General features: G+C 35.1%; 4 protein-coding genes across 4 annotated transcripts; 1 reads left to right on the top strand and 3 right to left on the bottom strand.

Annotated features, from left to right (window-relative positions):
* Positions 1-3,274: 3,274 nt before the first annotated feature.
* TVAGG3_0551190 (immunoglobulins domain-containing protein) lies at positions 3,275-3,790 on the bottom strand (the record flags this gene model as incomplete). The annotated part of the gene is made up of 1 exon (XM_001323245.1): positions 3,275-3,790. One exon carries the CDS (start codon positions 3,788-3,790, stop codon positions 3,275-3,277), a length of 516 nt encoding a protein of 171 aa, XP_001323280.1.
* Positions 3,791-4,605: 815 nt separating this feature from the next.
* TVAGG3_0551180 (oxidoreductase protein) lies at positions 4,606-5,548 on the bottom strand (the record flags this gene model as incomplete). The annotated part of the gene is made up of 1 exon (XM_001323246.2): positions 4,626-5,252. The coding sequence occupies one exon, from the start codon at positions 5,250-5,252 to the stop codon at positions 4,626-4,628; it is 627 nt and encodes a 208-aa protein (XP_001323281.1).
* Positions 5,549-10,242: 4,694 nt separating this feature from the next.
* Positions 10,243-11,394, bottom strand: TVAGG3_0551170 (spectrin binding; the record flags this gene model as incomplete). The annotated part of the gene is made up of 1 exon (XM_001323247.2): positions 10,962-11,366. The coding sequence occupies one exon, from the start codon at positions 11,364-11,366 to the stop codon at positions 10,962-10,964; it is 405 nt and encodes a 134-aa protein (XP_001323282.1).
* Positions 11,395-14,672: 3,278 nt separating this feature from the next.
* Positions 14,673-14,990, top strand: TVAGG3_0551160 (uncharacterized protein; the record flags this gene model as incomplete). Its single annotated transcript, XM_051238189.1, has 1 exon — positions 14,673-14,990. One exon carries the CDS (start codon positions 14,673-14,675, stop codon positions 14,988-14,990), a length of 318 nt encoding a protein of 105 aa, XP_051096013.1.
* Between the last annotated feature and the right edge of the window lie 3,331 nt (positions 14,991-18,321).

Below are 18,321 nucleotides of genomic sequence, written 5' to 3'. Positions count from 1 at the left end.
TTGGAATGCAACTTTGACCGACAAGAGTGCACAATACACTCTTGTCGGTCTGCATGTCTCATTCCGGGAGACATTGTCACTGCATGTCTCCCAGAATGAGACAATCTTCCGCATTCATAACTTGAATGCGGAAGTTTGACCGACAAGAGTGCACAATACACTCTTGTCGATCTAAATGTATCTTACAATCAAAGACACTTTCATACAATCTTTTCGAAGTTAAAAAAAAAATTTAATTATTTCTTTCTTTTGTTTATTAAATCGCCTTACTCACGTACTAATCTCTTTTAGAGACTCTATCGAGCTATCCCCACATATAAACCTGTGACAATAATACATATTTACTCTCTTCATATTCTGATCTCATGACACATTATCGCAAAAACTATAATTATACAACACATCTCATAAAGTCTCATTTTAGCCCTATCTAAGCGTTCAAAACCTATTTTCCACACGTAATCTGATTCTTCTGGCTCCGCTGATTCGATTTCTGCTGTCAGATCGTGAAAATATGCATCACATAAAGAGATAAATAAACACAACTCAAAATTATTGCTTTTTTTTCAAATTGTCTATTCATCCATCTTTACATATTTATTATCTCCTCCGTTTCCCCTCACAAATTCTTTTAATTTTCTGAATAATACGTATAATAAAATGAATATCTCAAAAACTAAAACACAAAATTAATGTTGGAAAATGACTAGATATAATCTGAACTTTTGAATTCATACATTTTTGGAAAAAATTGAATTTTCAAAAAAAGAGCTTATTTAGGTATGAACCTGAAGAGAAATTTTAAGGAAAATATTAAGTTGTGCAATTTGCATTTATCTCTTTATGTGATGCATATTTTCACGATCTGACAGCAGAAATCGAATCAGCGGAGCCAGAAGAATCAGATTACGTGTGGAAAATAGGTTTTGAACGCTTAGATAGGGCTAAAATGAGACTTTATGAGATGTGTTGTATAATTATAGTTTTTGCGATAATGTGTCATGAGATCAGAATATGAAGAGAGTAAATATGTATTATTGTCACAGGTTTATATGTGGGGATAGCTCGATAGAGTCTCTAAAAGAGATTAGTACGTGAGTAAGGCGATTTAATAAACAAAAGAAAGAAATAATTAAATTTTTTTTTTAACTTCGAAAAGATTGTATGAAAGTGTCTTTGATTGTAAGATACATTTAGATCGACAAGAGTGTATTGTGCACTCTTGTCGGTCAAACTTCCGCATTCAAGTTATGAATGCGGAAGATTGTCTCATTCTGGGAGACATGCAGTGACAATGTCTCCCGGAATGAGACATGCAGACCGACAAGAGTGCACTCTTGTCGGTCAAACTTCCGCATTCAAGTTATGAATGCGGAAGATTGTCTCATTCTGGGAGACATGCAGTGACAATGTCTCCCGGAATGAGACATGCAGACCGACAAGAGTGCACAATACACTCTTGTCGGTCAAACTTCCTAATACAAAATTTGATTCCCTTATTATCTTCTTAACAAAACTTAAGATTTCAATAATACATCATGAAAACATTCATTTACTACATTCACACTGTTATTCCTTTCTATAAATTAACTCATTTAATAGAATCTTGTTTTTATATCTTATTATTTTCTCATAATACTTCTAATTCCTCTATTTCCTCTTCCACATAAAATTTAATTTTGTAATGCTATCATATACACTTAATGTTTTCAAATTTTCAGATTTAAATTTAATCTTTATTTTCATCATCATTTATAATCTTGTTCCTATATAAAGTTATAATAAATTATCGTCAGATTCTAATATTTATGATTCTTACTACTCAATTCAATATAATTATGTTAGTCACTCATATTCAGGAGAATAATTTAAAAATCTATAGCTCATATTTTGATAGTTATATATTTAGATGATATATATTGCAATTCCGGTTTCAACACGATCAAATGCCAAACCAAGACAAAATATATATGAATTTTCAAAATATCGATTTACATTAGAATCTATATCTAATTTTATCAATACACAAGTAGGGAATGTTCAATACATCTTTGAGCAACGTGAATAGCACAATTTTATAGGATTATTTGTTGATTATATAAAATATAAGCCAAATCGAATCTGCTGTATAGTACTTTAGTTTATCATTGAATGTTAAATGTGTTCAGATAAATATTTGAGTCAGATATCGCATTTTCTAATTTCAAAATTTATCTCATGAAGTTAGAATTTATTTGATCATACAACATCATGTTAGTCAAATTAGAGTTCAATGGCGATTCTAAAATGGAACAAATGCTTGTTTTATCAAAATGTTAAAATATTAATCTAAAAAACTTAATATCTAACCAAACCATTCTAGAATTATTATATACAGGTATAGGCAATCTAAATGCACACGGAATTCGGAAAATTAAAAAGAATATTTATGAGATTATTAAATCTTATGTAATTCAATGAAAAGTAGATAATATGAATATCCATAGGCTATATATCAACATATGAGTTTTTGGTTTGACCAATACTATACTAATGTGATCAAATTAATCTGATTTCTTAGATTTTCATTTGAAGCATTTGCAGTAGTAGGGGTACCTTTATATATTAACATATTAAAAAATTGCGCTCCGATTCGCAGTTTCTTCATGATTTTGAGATTGCATTAGATTTCGCGATGCAGAAAAAAATCACTTTAGATTCCCGTCAAACTCTAAGTATAAGCATGTCTCTATATGTAGAAACTGTCTGCGCTATTTATTTCCCGGCTCAAAAAACCACGGTGTCTGTGTGAGGAAAATACCCATTTTAGGACCCTGGGTCATGAAAATTTTCCAAGAGTTGGAAATATAGGGTATTAAAACGTCTAAGATATAGATTAATTAATGATATGATTATGTTCCTATATGGTGAAATTTTATAATTTATGATTCTAAATCTCAATTGAAGAAGGTATTAAAATCATTATCGAAAAAATATTAAAAAACTTGTATGACTTCGGTTTTCAATAAAAGCAGGTCTATCTTTGATGCACACAACTTAAAAATATCGTATATTGTGATAACATATCTAAAAATTTTGTAGATTAGATATTAACAATCCAAAACGTAACCTTTCAACATTTTCGGTTGAATTAAGATATTAAAAGCTGGTTTTCACATATCTGTAAGTCATCTGAAGATATCCCAGAATAAAAAGTATTGAGTCAAAGAAAATGGTTAAAAAAGGCATTGATGTAATTATCATAGTATTAAATTTTACAAACAAACAAAACAAATTAAGTAAACTTAGTTCTATTAATTGATCGCGATTCTTTTTTCTTTTTTACAGCAACATCTGAAGATTCTTGCGAATCATATGTAATTGAATTGATTCCTGATGGCTTTACTTTATTAAATTGATTGAATATAAAAATAATGAAAATTGCTAGCATAAAGATATAAAATGTGTAAACATTTGTTGTATTTGGAGCTGGATTAACTGATAATGGATATGTCTGTGACCATGTTTGTCCATCAGGTGAAAAAGAAAGTAAAATTTCGTTATAAAAAATTTCGGGAGTTGGACAGCTAAGCTGTCCATTTTGTAATATCGTAGCATTTTGTATTTTGTCGCCAAACTTGCATAGCGGGTTCTCGAAAGAAATGTAATTTGTTGAAATATTTATGACATCTCCTGATTCACCATCGACAATGGATGGTGAAACATTGAGAATGGTAGGTAATTGATCATTTTCGGTTAATTGGTTACTTCTTGTCAGAGATGACAGCAATAATACTATCAATGGAATCATATTATGAAAAAATAAGAAAACTGTTTGGTTTGAAATTTTTCAAAGTACGAACAAAAAAATTCTGTGAGTTTTGAATGGCCTTATAAAATTTTACTTATATATGGATGTTCTTGCAAACTCAAAATTTTACGAAAAGTTATCGTATTTAGAAGTAAAGAATGGAGTTATTGATGTACATCAGTAGAATAATCTAATCGTAATGGTTTCGACAAGCAAAATTTTTAACGTCAGATTTTTGAATATAAAATTTCCAAGTGATTATCTGGTTGTATCTTTAATGTATTATTAGTGAACGTTAAATAATTATTGAAAGGTTTTTTCTGATTAGATTTGAGATCGGTAATCGTGATCGAATTTAAAATGAGTTAGGCAATGTATTTCTGTTTTGATTTATGTTCTGGGGTCGATAAATTGAAATTTTAATCTCGAAGAATGAATATTCAAATTGATTCGACTGCATCTGTCATAAAATGAGCGCAAGAATGGAATGTACCTATTCTAAATCGTCATGATTGAATATAAATCATAGTATTCTCGTCTACCCTTTAAAGGAAACAGGATATGCTTGTAATATTTGAAATGACCTTAAAATTTAGCAACAAGAATATCTAAATCAACATCACTAATTGAATGGTCGCTATATTATTGTACTATTGCTTATGAACTTATAAGATTTTTAATGGAAAATTTAGAATTTTTCATTTTGTAGAGGTATATGTGACTTATACCTCTGATTGCTAGAAAATTCTTTGTTTAAATGTCATTTCTCCAAGAGAAAGGATAAACATGGTATAAAATAAAAATTAATATGTAAATTGAAGTAAAACCGAATATTTTAGTGACCAAGGTTAAGAGCATCAACACCCCATTCAAGCCATGGATCAACAAATCTGAAAGCACGATCACGAGACTTTAATTTGTTCATTTGTTCTTCAGAAAGAGTGAAATCAAGTTCGAAGTTACCCTTGATGTTAACTGGATTGTTGGACATTGGGATAACTACGTTGTATGGAGAAAGCTGCTTCAAGAATCTGAGGTTAGTTTGAGCTGTTGTCTTTCCGACTTCCTTAGCGACTTCCTCAAGAACTGGATCCTTGATAAGTGGGACGCCAAATGGACCCTGAAGTGTTGCTCTGCCGAGGCAAGAGAAGAAAGTAAGGTAAATCTTTCTCTCAGCGAGGTAACGGGTCATAACTGGCTGCTGGAGATAAAGGTGGCCTTCGATCTGGTTGCAATATGGCTGGATCTTAACCTTTTCGGAATATCTGATTCTTTCTAACTGTTCAATTGAGAAGTTGGAAACACCAATGTGCTTAGCATATCCTAAGTCAACAAGCTTCTCAAAGGCGTTCCATGTTTCGATGATATCAACGTGTTCGAAGATGATCTTTCCGTTAGCATCTGTTGGAACATAGTTATCATCCTCTCTTTGTTGGAATGCTGCTGGCCAGTGGACAAGCATCAAATCGACATAGTCGAGTTGGAGATCCTTAAGGATCTTCTTTGCTTCATCAATAACAAGTGGTTCACGGTGCTTTGTATTCCAAATCTTTGATGTGATCCAGACCTCTTCACGCTTTACCTTGCCATGGGAGAAGATTTCCTTAAGAGCTTCGCCGATAATTTTTTGGTTCTTGTAAAATGCAGCGCAATCAATGTGTCTGTAGCCACAGTCTTCGATAGCATAACGAAGAGCCTCTTTAAGTTTAGCTGGATCTGTAGCATTGTATGTTCCAAGACCACTGGATGGGATTTACATTACTTGAAAGTGAATTCATCTATTCAATTGAATTTGTGTATTCAAATGGCCAGAACTCAATTAATTTTTTTTATCGTGTGGATATTCTATCCTACCGTAAATGTATAATCATACTTTTTAATTATCTTAAGTTACCGAGATTTGAATAGGCAAAAAATTTTCTATCAACTTCATCTTCTTCTCAAACTAAAAGCCAAAAGGACGAACAAAACCTTTAAATCTGAAAAAATGATTAAACTCTTTTATGTTATTTTGTTTCACATGAAATTTTAGGGGGTATTATTATTGTCGTCTGGCGGTTTTAGACGACAATGCGAATTTTCAAATAATAGGATTTTTAGCCAGATAAAGAGCTACTCCATATATCATGCGTGTTTGCATACTATATACATAGATGGAATTGATGTTCTTCCTTTATTTAGGTACCGAAACATGCTTGAAAAATCTATTTTTTAGACGACAATGATAATTTTGTCACTTTTCCAGACGACAATAATAATTTGTCACCTTTTTAGACGACAATAATAATTTTGTCACTTTTTCCAGACGACAATAAAACATCCTCAAATGTTCTGGGTACCCAATGGATTGAATTTATCGATTAAAATACTTGAGTACAACTAGAGTGCTTCAGACTGGACTAATACACTCTGAAATAATCAAATATTCTTTGTAAATAAAATATATAAAAGAAAAACAAAGAATACTTATATGAATCGGAATTACAAATTGGAATAGTTTGGTTTCATATTAGTATAAAGATAAAATTCACATTAAATTAAAATATAAGAATAAACAAAAATATTGAAGTTATATGATGCAGCATGCAATACTTAACTGATTCACAAATTCTATTTCATATATCAATTGATATTCAAGATAAATGCAGTAATGAACTTCATTTCATAAATGTCATAAAATATCGAATAATGTAAATGATTTTAGTTTCGATTAATATAAATAGGGATGTAGTTATAAGACTTTCGTTTGGGATTGATTATTTTAATAGGATGGGCTTTTTTTCAAAAGTATAAAAAAAATTGAATTGACTCAATTCATAAATTTGCAATTGCTGGAAAAAATTAATATACTTTTATACATGGCACAATGGGCGCTACTTTTTTGGCGCCAGCGGCGCCGCCCGCGCCTCCGGTAGGGTTGTACAAACTGGCACAATTTTGCGGGCCGCCTGCCAGGAGCTGGCACGCGGCCAAAATCAAAAAAGTGGCCAAAAATCGGGCCTCGTGGCGTGGAAAGGATGTCGCCCTTCGGGCTCCACCCTTTCCACGCCACTCGGCCTATGACCACAATTATATAATATGCTCATTATTATTTTTTTTCTTCTTTTCTCTTCTTTTTTTTTCTTTTTCTCTTTTCTTTCTTCTTTTTCCCTTTTCCCTTCCTTTTTTTCTAGTTTTGGAAAGGAAAAAGTAAAAAATTTAATAATTAATTTTATTACTATGAAAATATACTTTTTAGCTTATATTGTAAGCTGTGAGAGTTTTAAGTGATGGAAGATATAAATCAAACTTGAAATTCAACAAATCTTGTTATGATTAAGTTGAATATTGTACTCTAATTAAGAGTTTTCAGTTATGAACTCAGGTATTATATAATAAAAGTATAACTCAAGATAATAAAGAGGTTTTTAAAATGTAGATCTGAAAATCAAACTACCATGTTTGATATGATTAAGTTGAATAATGTTATTTTATTAAATGGTTCAAATCTGTGAAATCGGCAATTACAAATTAAAGGCGTAGTTCAAAAAATTAAAGAGATTTTAAAAATTTAATATCAGAATTAAACTAAAAAAAGGATTTAGTTATTTCAGTAATTATCAGAAAAGGTTAAAAAGATAGGGTAAGTAATGAGACTTGAGTGAGATGTGAGAAATCATATGTAAATAATTAGATATCTGATGAGTAAGGTAGTAATGAGAGTTAAGATCTGGTTAGTAAGGTAGTAATGAGAGTTAAGATCTGGTTAGTAAGGTAGTAATGAGAGTTAAGATCTGGTTAGTAAGGTAGTAATGAGAGTTAAGATCTGATGAGTAAGGTAGTAATGAGAGTTAAGATCTGGTTAGTAAGGTAGTAATGAGAGTTAAGATCTGGTTAGTAAGGTAGTAATGAGAGTTAAGATCTGGTTAGTAAGGTAGTAATGAGAGTTAAGATCTGGTTAGTAAGGTCGGAGAGTTAAGATCTGGTTAGTAAGGTAGTAATGAGAGATCTGCGGGCAGTAATGATACATCTATGAGTACATAACTAAAACCTGAGTTCTATGAGCGAAATCTGAGAGCTAAAAGCCGAGAGATCTAAGGTAAGTAATGAGAGAAGAGAATTTGAAATTTTACAAAATACGTTTACTCATACAAAATAATTCGCATTCTTTTATAACGAATCTCAATGCCAATTAATACATAAAACAGATTTTAGCAATCAATTGCAAGATTTAGAAAGATTTTATTTATAATCTCAGCCAAATTAACAAATATTTTATTGATTTCGTAAAAGATAGCAATAAAACATAAAAATATGACATTCTATTTTTCCAAAAAAAATTCAAAAATCAATTTTTAACATGAAATTTATATTTTTAATTTTTTTTTTTAATTTTGAATTTTTTTTGGAATTTTCAACCATGTCAAAAGTCGGGATCTACAAATGTATTCTCTTTGACATAGGATAAAAACATCCTTTCTTATAATTTCATTGTAAAATAAAATTTTCTTAAATTTATTGAATCCAAACTCAACTTTGCAACATTTTATTATCATAAAAACTAAGAAACATCAGGTAAACTTCAATTTGGAGAGCTTAAAATCATATCTAAATTGAAAAATAAGGGGAAAAAATTGTAAAAAAAAATCTCATTAGATGGGGCAAAAAGTGACTTTTTTAATGTGTTTTTTAAAAAAATCGTGCCAGCTGGCCAAAAAAGGTGTGCCAGCAGGCGTGCCAGTTTGTACAACCCTAGCCTCCGGTGGCTCCCACTGGTGGGGAGGAGACGATAGAAAAAGATATAAATTTTACTAAAAAAATTGAATTTTGGAAATTCTTTTGATTTTTTTGAATGATTTACGAAGAGATTGAACACATTTTGTACTATGAAATATCGTTATTAATAAATTTACTTCTTAAACATCTATTAAAATCGCAATTTTGAATATTTTTATGATTTTTTTTGACCCAATCACTTGCGCCCGCGCCCACTGGGAGGGGCGCTTGTAAAGTATTCAAAAATCAATGTAAACATTTCAATTTTTGCTCCCACCTCCCATTGGAAAGTAGCGTTCAAGTTCAAGTGATGAAAGTGCATAAGAAAGCTCCTTAATCATACCGATAGAAACAGCATTAGGGGCGCCAAATGGCGCTCGGTGATGTTTCCCATAAAAGCTTAATTTCAGGTATCCATAATCATAACCTGTCAGACGCAATAATTCATTAGCACACAATCATCGTTTCTCAATCAAGAAACGAAACGCACGATTGATTATGCTGGCCATTAAATTTTCATATCAAATAATTTACTACTTCAAGAAAAATTAAAGACTATCATCAACCAAAGCTTAAAATTCTCAGTGTTTACAACTCTCATACTTCGAATATGCATATTTCCAAAATAGCATGAAAATTTTTTTCATTTGAGCTCATTTTCTTTTGTTCTATTAACTAATACATGCAGTACAAGCTTGTTATACGTATACTTAATAAGTAAGGTCTTAAGGGAAATAATAAAAAAGAATTTTGCTATTAATTATATTAAACAATATTTATTTGTAATTTCGTGATAATTATATTTCTTATTACAAAGTAAAGGTATTTGATATAATGTTTGCCTTACAAAAATGTTTCCTTTGTCTTGCCACCATAGGTATTCTATTTTGTCACTTTTTGTGCCCGCCGTGCCATGTATATATACTTTTAAAGAACAGATAGGTATTAATAAAATTTCTTACACAGGAAATTTCAAATCTGACTTCTTTAAGTTAAAAATTGATATTTTGGTAAATCATATAAATATCTGCATAATATTCGTATTTTTTGATGTACCCAGATTTGCCTTACTTTTACCACCTCTCTAAAGCTGGGGACACCGCCTATCGTTGGGAGTAGCTATTAAATAGAACCACCAAGGGTATTTTTCGAACTGCTGGTGTAGTGGAAACATCCGACATAATGATTCATTATGCTAAGGTTTTATTCCCATTTAGCCAATTTTTTTCTTTTTTGGATCATGAATTTTTTTTTGGGTCACTATAAGATTTGTTTCATGTTCTAAATCTGCGGCATATGTAATCTATTTTTATTTACCTATTTTTTAAAAATCTATTGGATTGCCAAATTTGAATATATTTAAAATCATAAAAATCCAAAAAAACTATAAATATATGTTTTATGCATAGTGCCGATACTCAAATATCAGATTACTTAGATCCATGAATAATATCCGAATTTTTTTCTTAAAATTAAACTTCAAAACTTCTTCCAATCTTATTCTTCATCAATTGTAAATTTTTAAAACCATTTTTAAAATAATTTTGCGTAAATTTTATTCCCATGTTGTTTTAATCGAAAATTGATACATTTTCAAAAAAATAATATTGACTTATGAAATTCATTTTTAAGGTGAAATAGTATTGTTTTTATTAAAGTATATGAATAATATATAAAAAATTAATGAATAATATAAGCAGATTTTTAGTTTACAAAACAAATATGAGCAATGCAATTTCAAACTTTTGCTGGCAATTTCGATATTGCTCAAGTTTGTAGTATTTGTGATACCTATAACATCGGCTTAATCAAAATTCGATTTTTCTTATGAGTTATTGAGAAAATTTGATTGCAATGAGAAGGATTTCGACGTTTTTGATAAACTAAGAGCTGAGCTTTAGGGGTTCAGTTCATTTATGGCTGTAGTTTGATGCGTAGATCTCTTTTTTATTGTAAATTCTTTCAGCATGGAGATCGAGAATGAATCTTTTGAGAACTTTATGAGTTTTTACACCCGTAAAGAGGTCCTTCGAGGAAAGATAGTCCAGACTACATGAAGATGTGGGTTAACCAAAAAAATCCGATGGTTTCCCCATATTCATGTAGATCTTCGAAAAAATGAGCACCAAAAAAGCCAAAAAAATAGGCTTTTTATTGGATTTGTACACTAGATCAATAATCTATTTAGGATCTGACACTCTTTTTAGCCAGAGATATGAGGTCCTTTCTAGGAAAACGATCTATTCATCCATAAAAAAAACGAATTATCGTTTTCCCCAGAAATTACATGGGGAGTGGTAAAAGTAAGGAAAATCTGGGTAAATTTTTTGAGAAATTCAAACTAATAACAAGGAATTTATTCAAACAAACAAATACATAGAAATTAAAGGCAATTATTGCCATTATACGATAAATCTTAATCTTGGACCGGCGAATTTAATCGTTGGTTAGCTCTCATTTTACGAATCGCTGAGCGTGTTAAAGAATTTTCTGGGAATGAAAGGTCGCTTTGATTCATTAATATTTTACCTATGCACTGCTGAATTTCGGAAACCCATGCATCTCGTTCGTCCTCTGTATCAGGGAATATTCTGTAAATTCGATCATTATTCCTAGCTTTCAAAGTAAAGCAAGGCTGTTTCTTGTAATTGATATCGCTTTGAACTTCAGATTCAGGGGTAAATTGAATTTTACCTTTTTCCTTTCCGTCGTCTTTTGTATAGTATGTTAAAGCGTCTGCTTGGAGGACAAACCATCTCTTTTTAATTGTCTTAATTCGTCCTCCTTCTTTTTGGCACCAACCAGCTTTGCAAATAGACATCCTCAAAAATGACTCATATCAGAAAAAGTTTTATAAAACTTTTAAATTTAAAAAAAAATTTTAGATGATTTTAGTTCCATTAAAGAAATTATATAAGATTGCAAAAGTGAGTAAGCTTTGAATATAAATCAATTATAAACAATTATAATAAGAATATCCATACGAGATGATTTTTTCCGATTAACCACCCCAACGATTTTTATAAATTACTTTTGAGAAGTCAACTTGAAATTTGAAAAGGCGAAATATCAAAAAGAATTTTTTTAATGCTATATGCATTAGTATTTTTGAGTTTACAAAAGGGCGGCTTTTTCGGGCAATTCAATTTTTCTTAACATTATTTAGTTGAGAGGATATTAATATTTTTATTTTTGGATTCAGGATGTGCTCCAACATATAATAACTACAAAATAAATAATCGTTTACCTATTGATCAAAACAATATGTCATATTTTTTTGAACGATTATCAAATCCGCACCTGATTTTTCTGTTGTTATATGCTTTAAGCTAATGTTATTACTTTTTCTTAATTCCATTAAGTTTGAATACTTTCTTCCGATTATATTTTTACACCAATCTAACAAATTAGAATGGGCATACACTTCATACGCCAGTATGAGTGACTTATTAAACTATCCATAGCATATAATTCCTATCTGATGAAATTGACTTTTCCATTTTTACACACTTAAAGATATGAGCTCTCAATTTTCGACCCCCAATATACGTTTATTTTAGTTTCGGCATATTAACATGAAGCACGAGCCAAACCCTTAAAGACGTGTCCTCTAGTTTTGCCAACTCTTTCATATATTGTAACTATTTTCAGGAAAAAACGCAAATTCAAAATTAGAAATTCACATTTAATCGAGTATAGTATTAAATTACTATCTTTCGTACACGGACCAAGCAACAACTCAAGGTGCATGCTCATTACAGACAAAATCCCCTCTAGTGCACTTAAATTGGGTGAGTTAGCACCAAACAAGCCATAAGTTAAAGATCTGAACTTGCTCCAGACAATGTATCACTTTAGTTATGAATGCACCAGAAATCCGTCCCAAACTCATACATTTCTACGCTAATCACGATAATAAATATACTATTTTGTACTTTTTACAATAAATCTCTCTTTGTTACACTACAAAATCAATGTGCATTTCGTTGCACCAGTTTTGAATCTTGTTAAATAATGATTTTTGTTACTTTCATGATACAGTCCCATTTAGTAAACGGATTATTTACAAAATAAAAATAAAAAATATATTTTTTATTTACGATTTTTTATATTTGGATTTTTAAGGCATAATTTAGAAAATATTAATAATTTAATCGATTTGATATTAAGAAAGACATTTAAAATTCATAAAAGATCCAAATAATTTCATATCCAAAGTTATTAATATTTGAAGATTTGAGGAAAGAAAAGGAGAAATATTGCATATGAAATGTTTTCAAAAAATACATCAGAAATTGTAAAAGAATTTTAATAATTAATAAGATTTGGATGGGTTAAAATTTGTGATGAAACCACCCGATGCTAACTCACGCCACACATACACAGAAGCATTCTATCACGCAACCACCCGATGCTAACTCACGCCACACATACACAGAAGCATTCTATCACGCAACCACCCGATGCTAACTCACGCCACACATACACAGAAGCATTCTATCACGCAACCACCCGATGCTAACTCACGCCACACATACACAGAAGCATTCTATCACGCAACCACCCGATGCTAACTCACGCCACACATACACAGAAGCATTCTATCACGCAACCACCCGATGCTAACTCACGCCACACATACACAGAAGCATTCTATCACGCAACCACCCGATGCTAACTCACGCCACACATACACAGAAGCATTCTATCACGCAACCACCCGATGCTAACTCACGCCACACATACACAGAAGCATTCTATCACGCAACCACCCGATGCTAACTCACGCCACACATACACAGAAGCATTCTATCACGCAACCACCCGATGCTAACTCACGCCACACATACACAGAAGCATTCTATCACGCAACCACCCGATGCTAACTCACGCCACACATACACAGAAGCATTCTATCACGCAACCACCCGATGCTAACTCACGCCACACATACACAGAAGCATTCTATCACGCAACCACCCGATGCTAACTCACGCCACACATACACAGAAGCATTCTATCACGCAACCACCCGATGCTAACTCACGCCACACATACACAGAAGCATTCTATCACGCAACCACCCGATGCTAACTCACGCCACACATACACAGAAGCATTCTATCACGCAACCACCCGATGCTAACTCACGCCACACATACACAGAAGCATTCTATCACGCAACCACCCGATGCTAACTCACGCCACACATACACAGAAGCATTCTATCACGCAACCACCCGATGCTAACTCACGCCACACATACACAGAAGCATTCTATCACGCAACCACCCGATGCTAACTCACGCCACACATACACAGAAGCATTCTATCACGCAACCACCCGATGCTAACTCACGCCACACATACACAGAAGCATTCTATCACGCAACCACCCGATGCTAACTCACGCCACACATACACAGAAGCATTCTATCACGCAACCACCCGATGCTAACTCACGCCACACATACACAGAAGCATTCTATCACGCAACCACCCGATGCTAACTCACGCCACACATACACAGAAGCATTCTATCACGCAACCACCCGATGCTAACTCACGCCACACATACACAGAAGCATTCTATCACGCAACCACCCGATGCTAACTCACGCCACACATACACAGAAGCATTCTATCACGCAACCACCCGATGCTAACTCACGCCACACATACACAGAAGCATTCTATCACGCAACCACCCGATGCTAACTCACGCCACACATACACAGAAGCATTCTATCACGCAACCACCCGATGCTAACTCACGCCACACATACACAGAAGCATTCTATCACGCAACCACCCGATGCTAACTCACGCCACACATACACAGAAGCATTCTATCACGCAACCACCCGATGCTAACTCACGCCACACATACACAGAAGCATTCTATCACGCAACCACCCGATGCTAACTCACGCCACACATACACAGAAGCATTCTATCACGCAACCACCCGATGCTAACTCACGCCACACATACACAGAAGCATTCTATCACGCAACCACCCGATGCTAACTCACGCCACACATACACAGAAGCATTCTATCACGCAACCACCCGATGCTAACTCACGCCACACATACACAGAAGCATTCTATCACGCAACCACCCGATGCTAACTCACGCCACACATACACAGAAGCATTCTATCACGCAACCACCCGATGCTAACTCACGCCCACACATACACAGAAGCATTCTATCACGCAACCACCCGATGCTAACTCACGCCACACATACACAGAAGCATTCTATCACGCAACCACCCGATGCTAACTCACGCCACACATACAGAAGCATTCTATCACGCAACCACCCGATGCTAACTCACGCCACACATACACAGAAGCATTCTATCACGCAACCACCCGATGCTAACTCACGCCACACATACACAGAAGCATTCTATCACGCAACCACCCGATGCTAACTCACGCCACACATACACAGAAGCATTCTATCACGCAACCACCCGATGCTAACTCACGCCACACATACACAGAAGCATTCTATCACGCAACCACCCGATGCTAACTCACGCCACACATACACAGAAGCATTCTATCACGCAACCACCCGATGCTAACTCACGCCACACATACACAGAAGCATTCTATCACGCAACCACCCGATGCTAACTCACGCCACACATACACAGAAGCATTCTATCACGCAACCACCCGATGCTAACTCACGCCACACATACACAGAAGCATTCTATCACGCAACCACCCGATGCTAACTCACGCCACACATACACAGAAGCATTCTATCACGCAACCACCCGATGCTAACTCACGCCACACATACACAGAAGCATTCTATCACGCAACCACCCGATGCTAACTCACGCCACACATACACAGAAGCATTCTATCACGCAACCACCCGATGCTAACTCACGCCACACATACACAGAAGCATTCTATCACGCAACCACCCGATGCTAACTCACGCCACACATACACAGAAGCATTCTATCACGCAACCACCCGATGCTAACTCACGCCACACATACACAGAAGCATTCTATCACGCAACCACCCGATGCTAACTCACGCCACACATACACAGAAGCATTCTATCACGCAACCACCCGATGCTAACTCACGCCACACATACACAGAAGCATTCTATCACGCAACCACCCGATGCTAACTCACGCCACACATAGACAGAAGCATTCTATCACGCAACCACCCGATGCTAACTCACGCCACACATACACAGAAGCATTCTATCACGCAACCACCCGATGCTAACTCACGCCACACATACACAGAAGCATTCTATCACGCAACCACCCGATGCTAACTCACGCCACACATACACAGAAGCATTCTATCACGCAACCACCCGATGCTAACTCACGCCACACATACACAGAAGCATTCTATCACGCAACCACCCGATGCTAACTCACGCCACACATACACAGAAGCATTCTATCACGCAACCACCCGATGCTAACTCACGCCACACATACACAGAAGCATTCTATCACGCAACCACCCGATGCTAACTCACGCCACACATACACAGAAGCATTCTATCACGCAACCACCCGATGCTAACTCACGCCACACATACACAGAAGCATTCTATCACGCAACCACCCGATGCTAACTCACGCCACACATACACAGAAGCATTCTATCACGCAACCACCCGATGCTAACTCACGCCACACATACACAGAAGCATTCTATCACGCAACCACCCGATGCTAACTCACGCCACACATACACAGAAGCATTCTATCACGCAACCACCCGATGCTAACTCACGCCACACATACACAGAAGCATTCTATCACGCAACCACCCGATGCTAACTCACGCCACACATACACAGAAGCATTCTATCACGCAACCACCCGATGCTAACTCACGCCACACATACACAGAAGCATTCTATCACGCAACCACCCGATGCTAACTCACGCCACACATAGACAGAAGCATTCTATCACGCAACCACCCGATGCTAACTCACGCCACACATACACAGAAGCATTCTATCACGCAACCACCCGATGCTAACTCACGCCACACATACACAAAAGCATTCTATCACGCAACCACCCGATGCTATAGTGATGCGAAAAATTCCCAAACATATGGGGTTTCTCATATCCCGTCCCCTATCGTTTCCCCAATTCAATTTTTTTTGGAATTTTATTTTTTTTCCCGCCCATTTGAATTAAAAATGGGCGATTTTCGTTAATGTGATTGAAATATCATAAAATTAATACGTATTTTAGCTAATAATTCTATTTTTATACAATATTCTCTCATTAAATCAACATTTTTTTCTAATTTTAATTTTTAATTTCTTCATAATTTTAGCGATTTATGCTCATTATTAGCAAATAAATAATATATATAATATACTTATTTCATTTTATTCAGATAGGTCTTTGGGATTGGGATACCTTGTCCAAATTCAGAGGAAGTTTGAGAGGTTGGATGGGGTAGCCCATATTCATTATCCCAAGTGTACTCCACGAATTTAAAATTATATTATATTATTGATGACATATCTAAATTTATAGATAAAAATTTCAATGCGTACACAATTTTTTTGAGAAAATTCTTTTTTTTTACTTATTTTCATTCATAAAAGCTCACGTGAACTTAATTAACAACTGAGACATTTCCTATGAAATCATTTAATGCCGTCAAAATAGACATGTCTAAGCTGTTTTGAGTGACTTTCGCTCGATGTCTGATGCAATATCAGACATCGAGCGAAAGTCTCTCATATTGGCAACACATCCATACGATCAATACTATAGCTACGAATTACAAGCCTGTTTGGGCAATTTTTGGCCGAGTTCTGATTTTTCATTAGATCTCGAGCGAAAGTCTCTCAAATTGGCTGCCAGTTCATAAGAGTGAAACTCTAGCTACGAATTAGAAGCTTGCTTGAGAGACTCTCGCTCGCGTTGGGATCTGCATCAGAACTCGAACGAAAGCCTCTCAAAGTGGTAAGACCTGCTCATTGTTGAGCAGGAGCTGCGTAATGTGTTCGAGTAGAGTGAGGCTCTTCTAAGATCTTCCTTGTGATTGGAAAAATTAGAAGAGTCTCACTCTACTATTTTGTAATTGTATGCCCTGGCCTTTGAGTGACCAGGGCTGCGTAATGTGTTCGAGTAGAGTGAGGCTCTTCTAAGATCTTCCTTGTGATTGGAAGAAATTAGAAGAGTCTCACTCTACTATTTTGTAATTGTATGCCCTGGCCTTTGAGTGACCAGGGCTGCGTAATGAATTCGAGTAGGATTGTACAATAGCTCGGCAAACGCCGAGCAAATTGATATAAACGTACATCCCACAAAAAATGGATTGTCAAAATTTATCCCAAATTTTACAAAACCGCAGCGGTTATGACATCCCAGGGCTAAAAAAATTCGGAAACTCGCATCTCTACGATGCTAACTCACGCCACACATACACAGAAGCATTCTATCACGCAACCACCCGATGCTAACTCACGCCACACATACACAGAAGCATTCTATCACGCAACCACCCGATGCTAACTCACGCCACACATACACAGAAGCATTCTATCACGCAACCGATGCTAACTCACGCCACACATACACAGAAGCATTCTATCACGCAACCACCCGATGCTAACTCACGCCACACATACACAGAAGCATTCTATCACGCAACCACCCGATGCTAACTCACGCCACACATACACAGAAGCATTCTATCACGCAACCACCCAATTTGACATTAATATTCATAAAT

Source organism: Trichomonas vaginalis, chromosome II (genome assembly GCF_026262505.1).
Source record: "Trichomonas vaginalis G3 chromosome II, whole genome shotgun sequence".
Lineage (NCBI taxonomy): Eukaryota > Parabasalia > Trichomonadida > Trichomonadidae > Trichomonas > Trichomonas vaginalis.
This window is presented reverse-complemented; position numbering and strand designations above follow the sequence as displayed.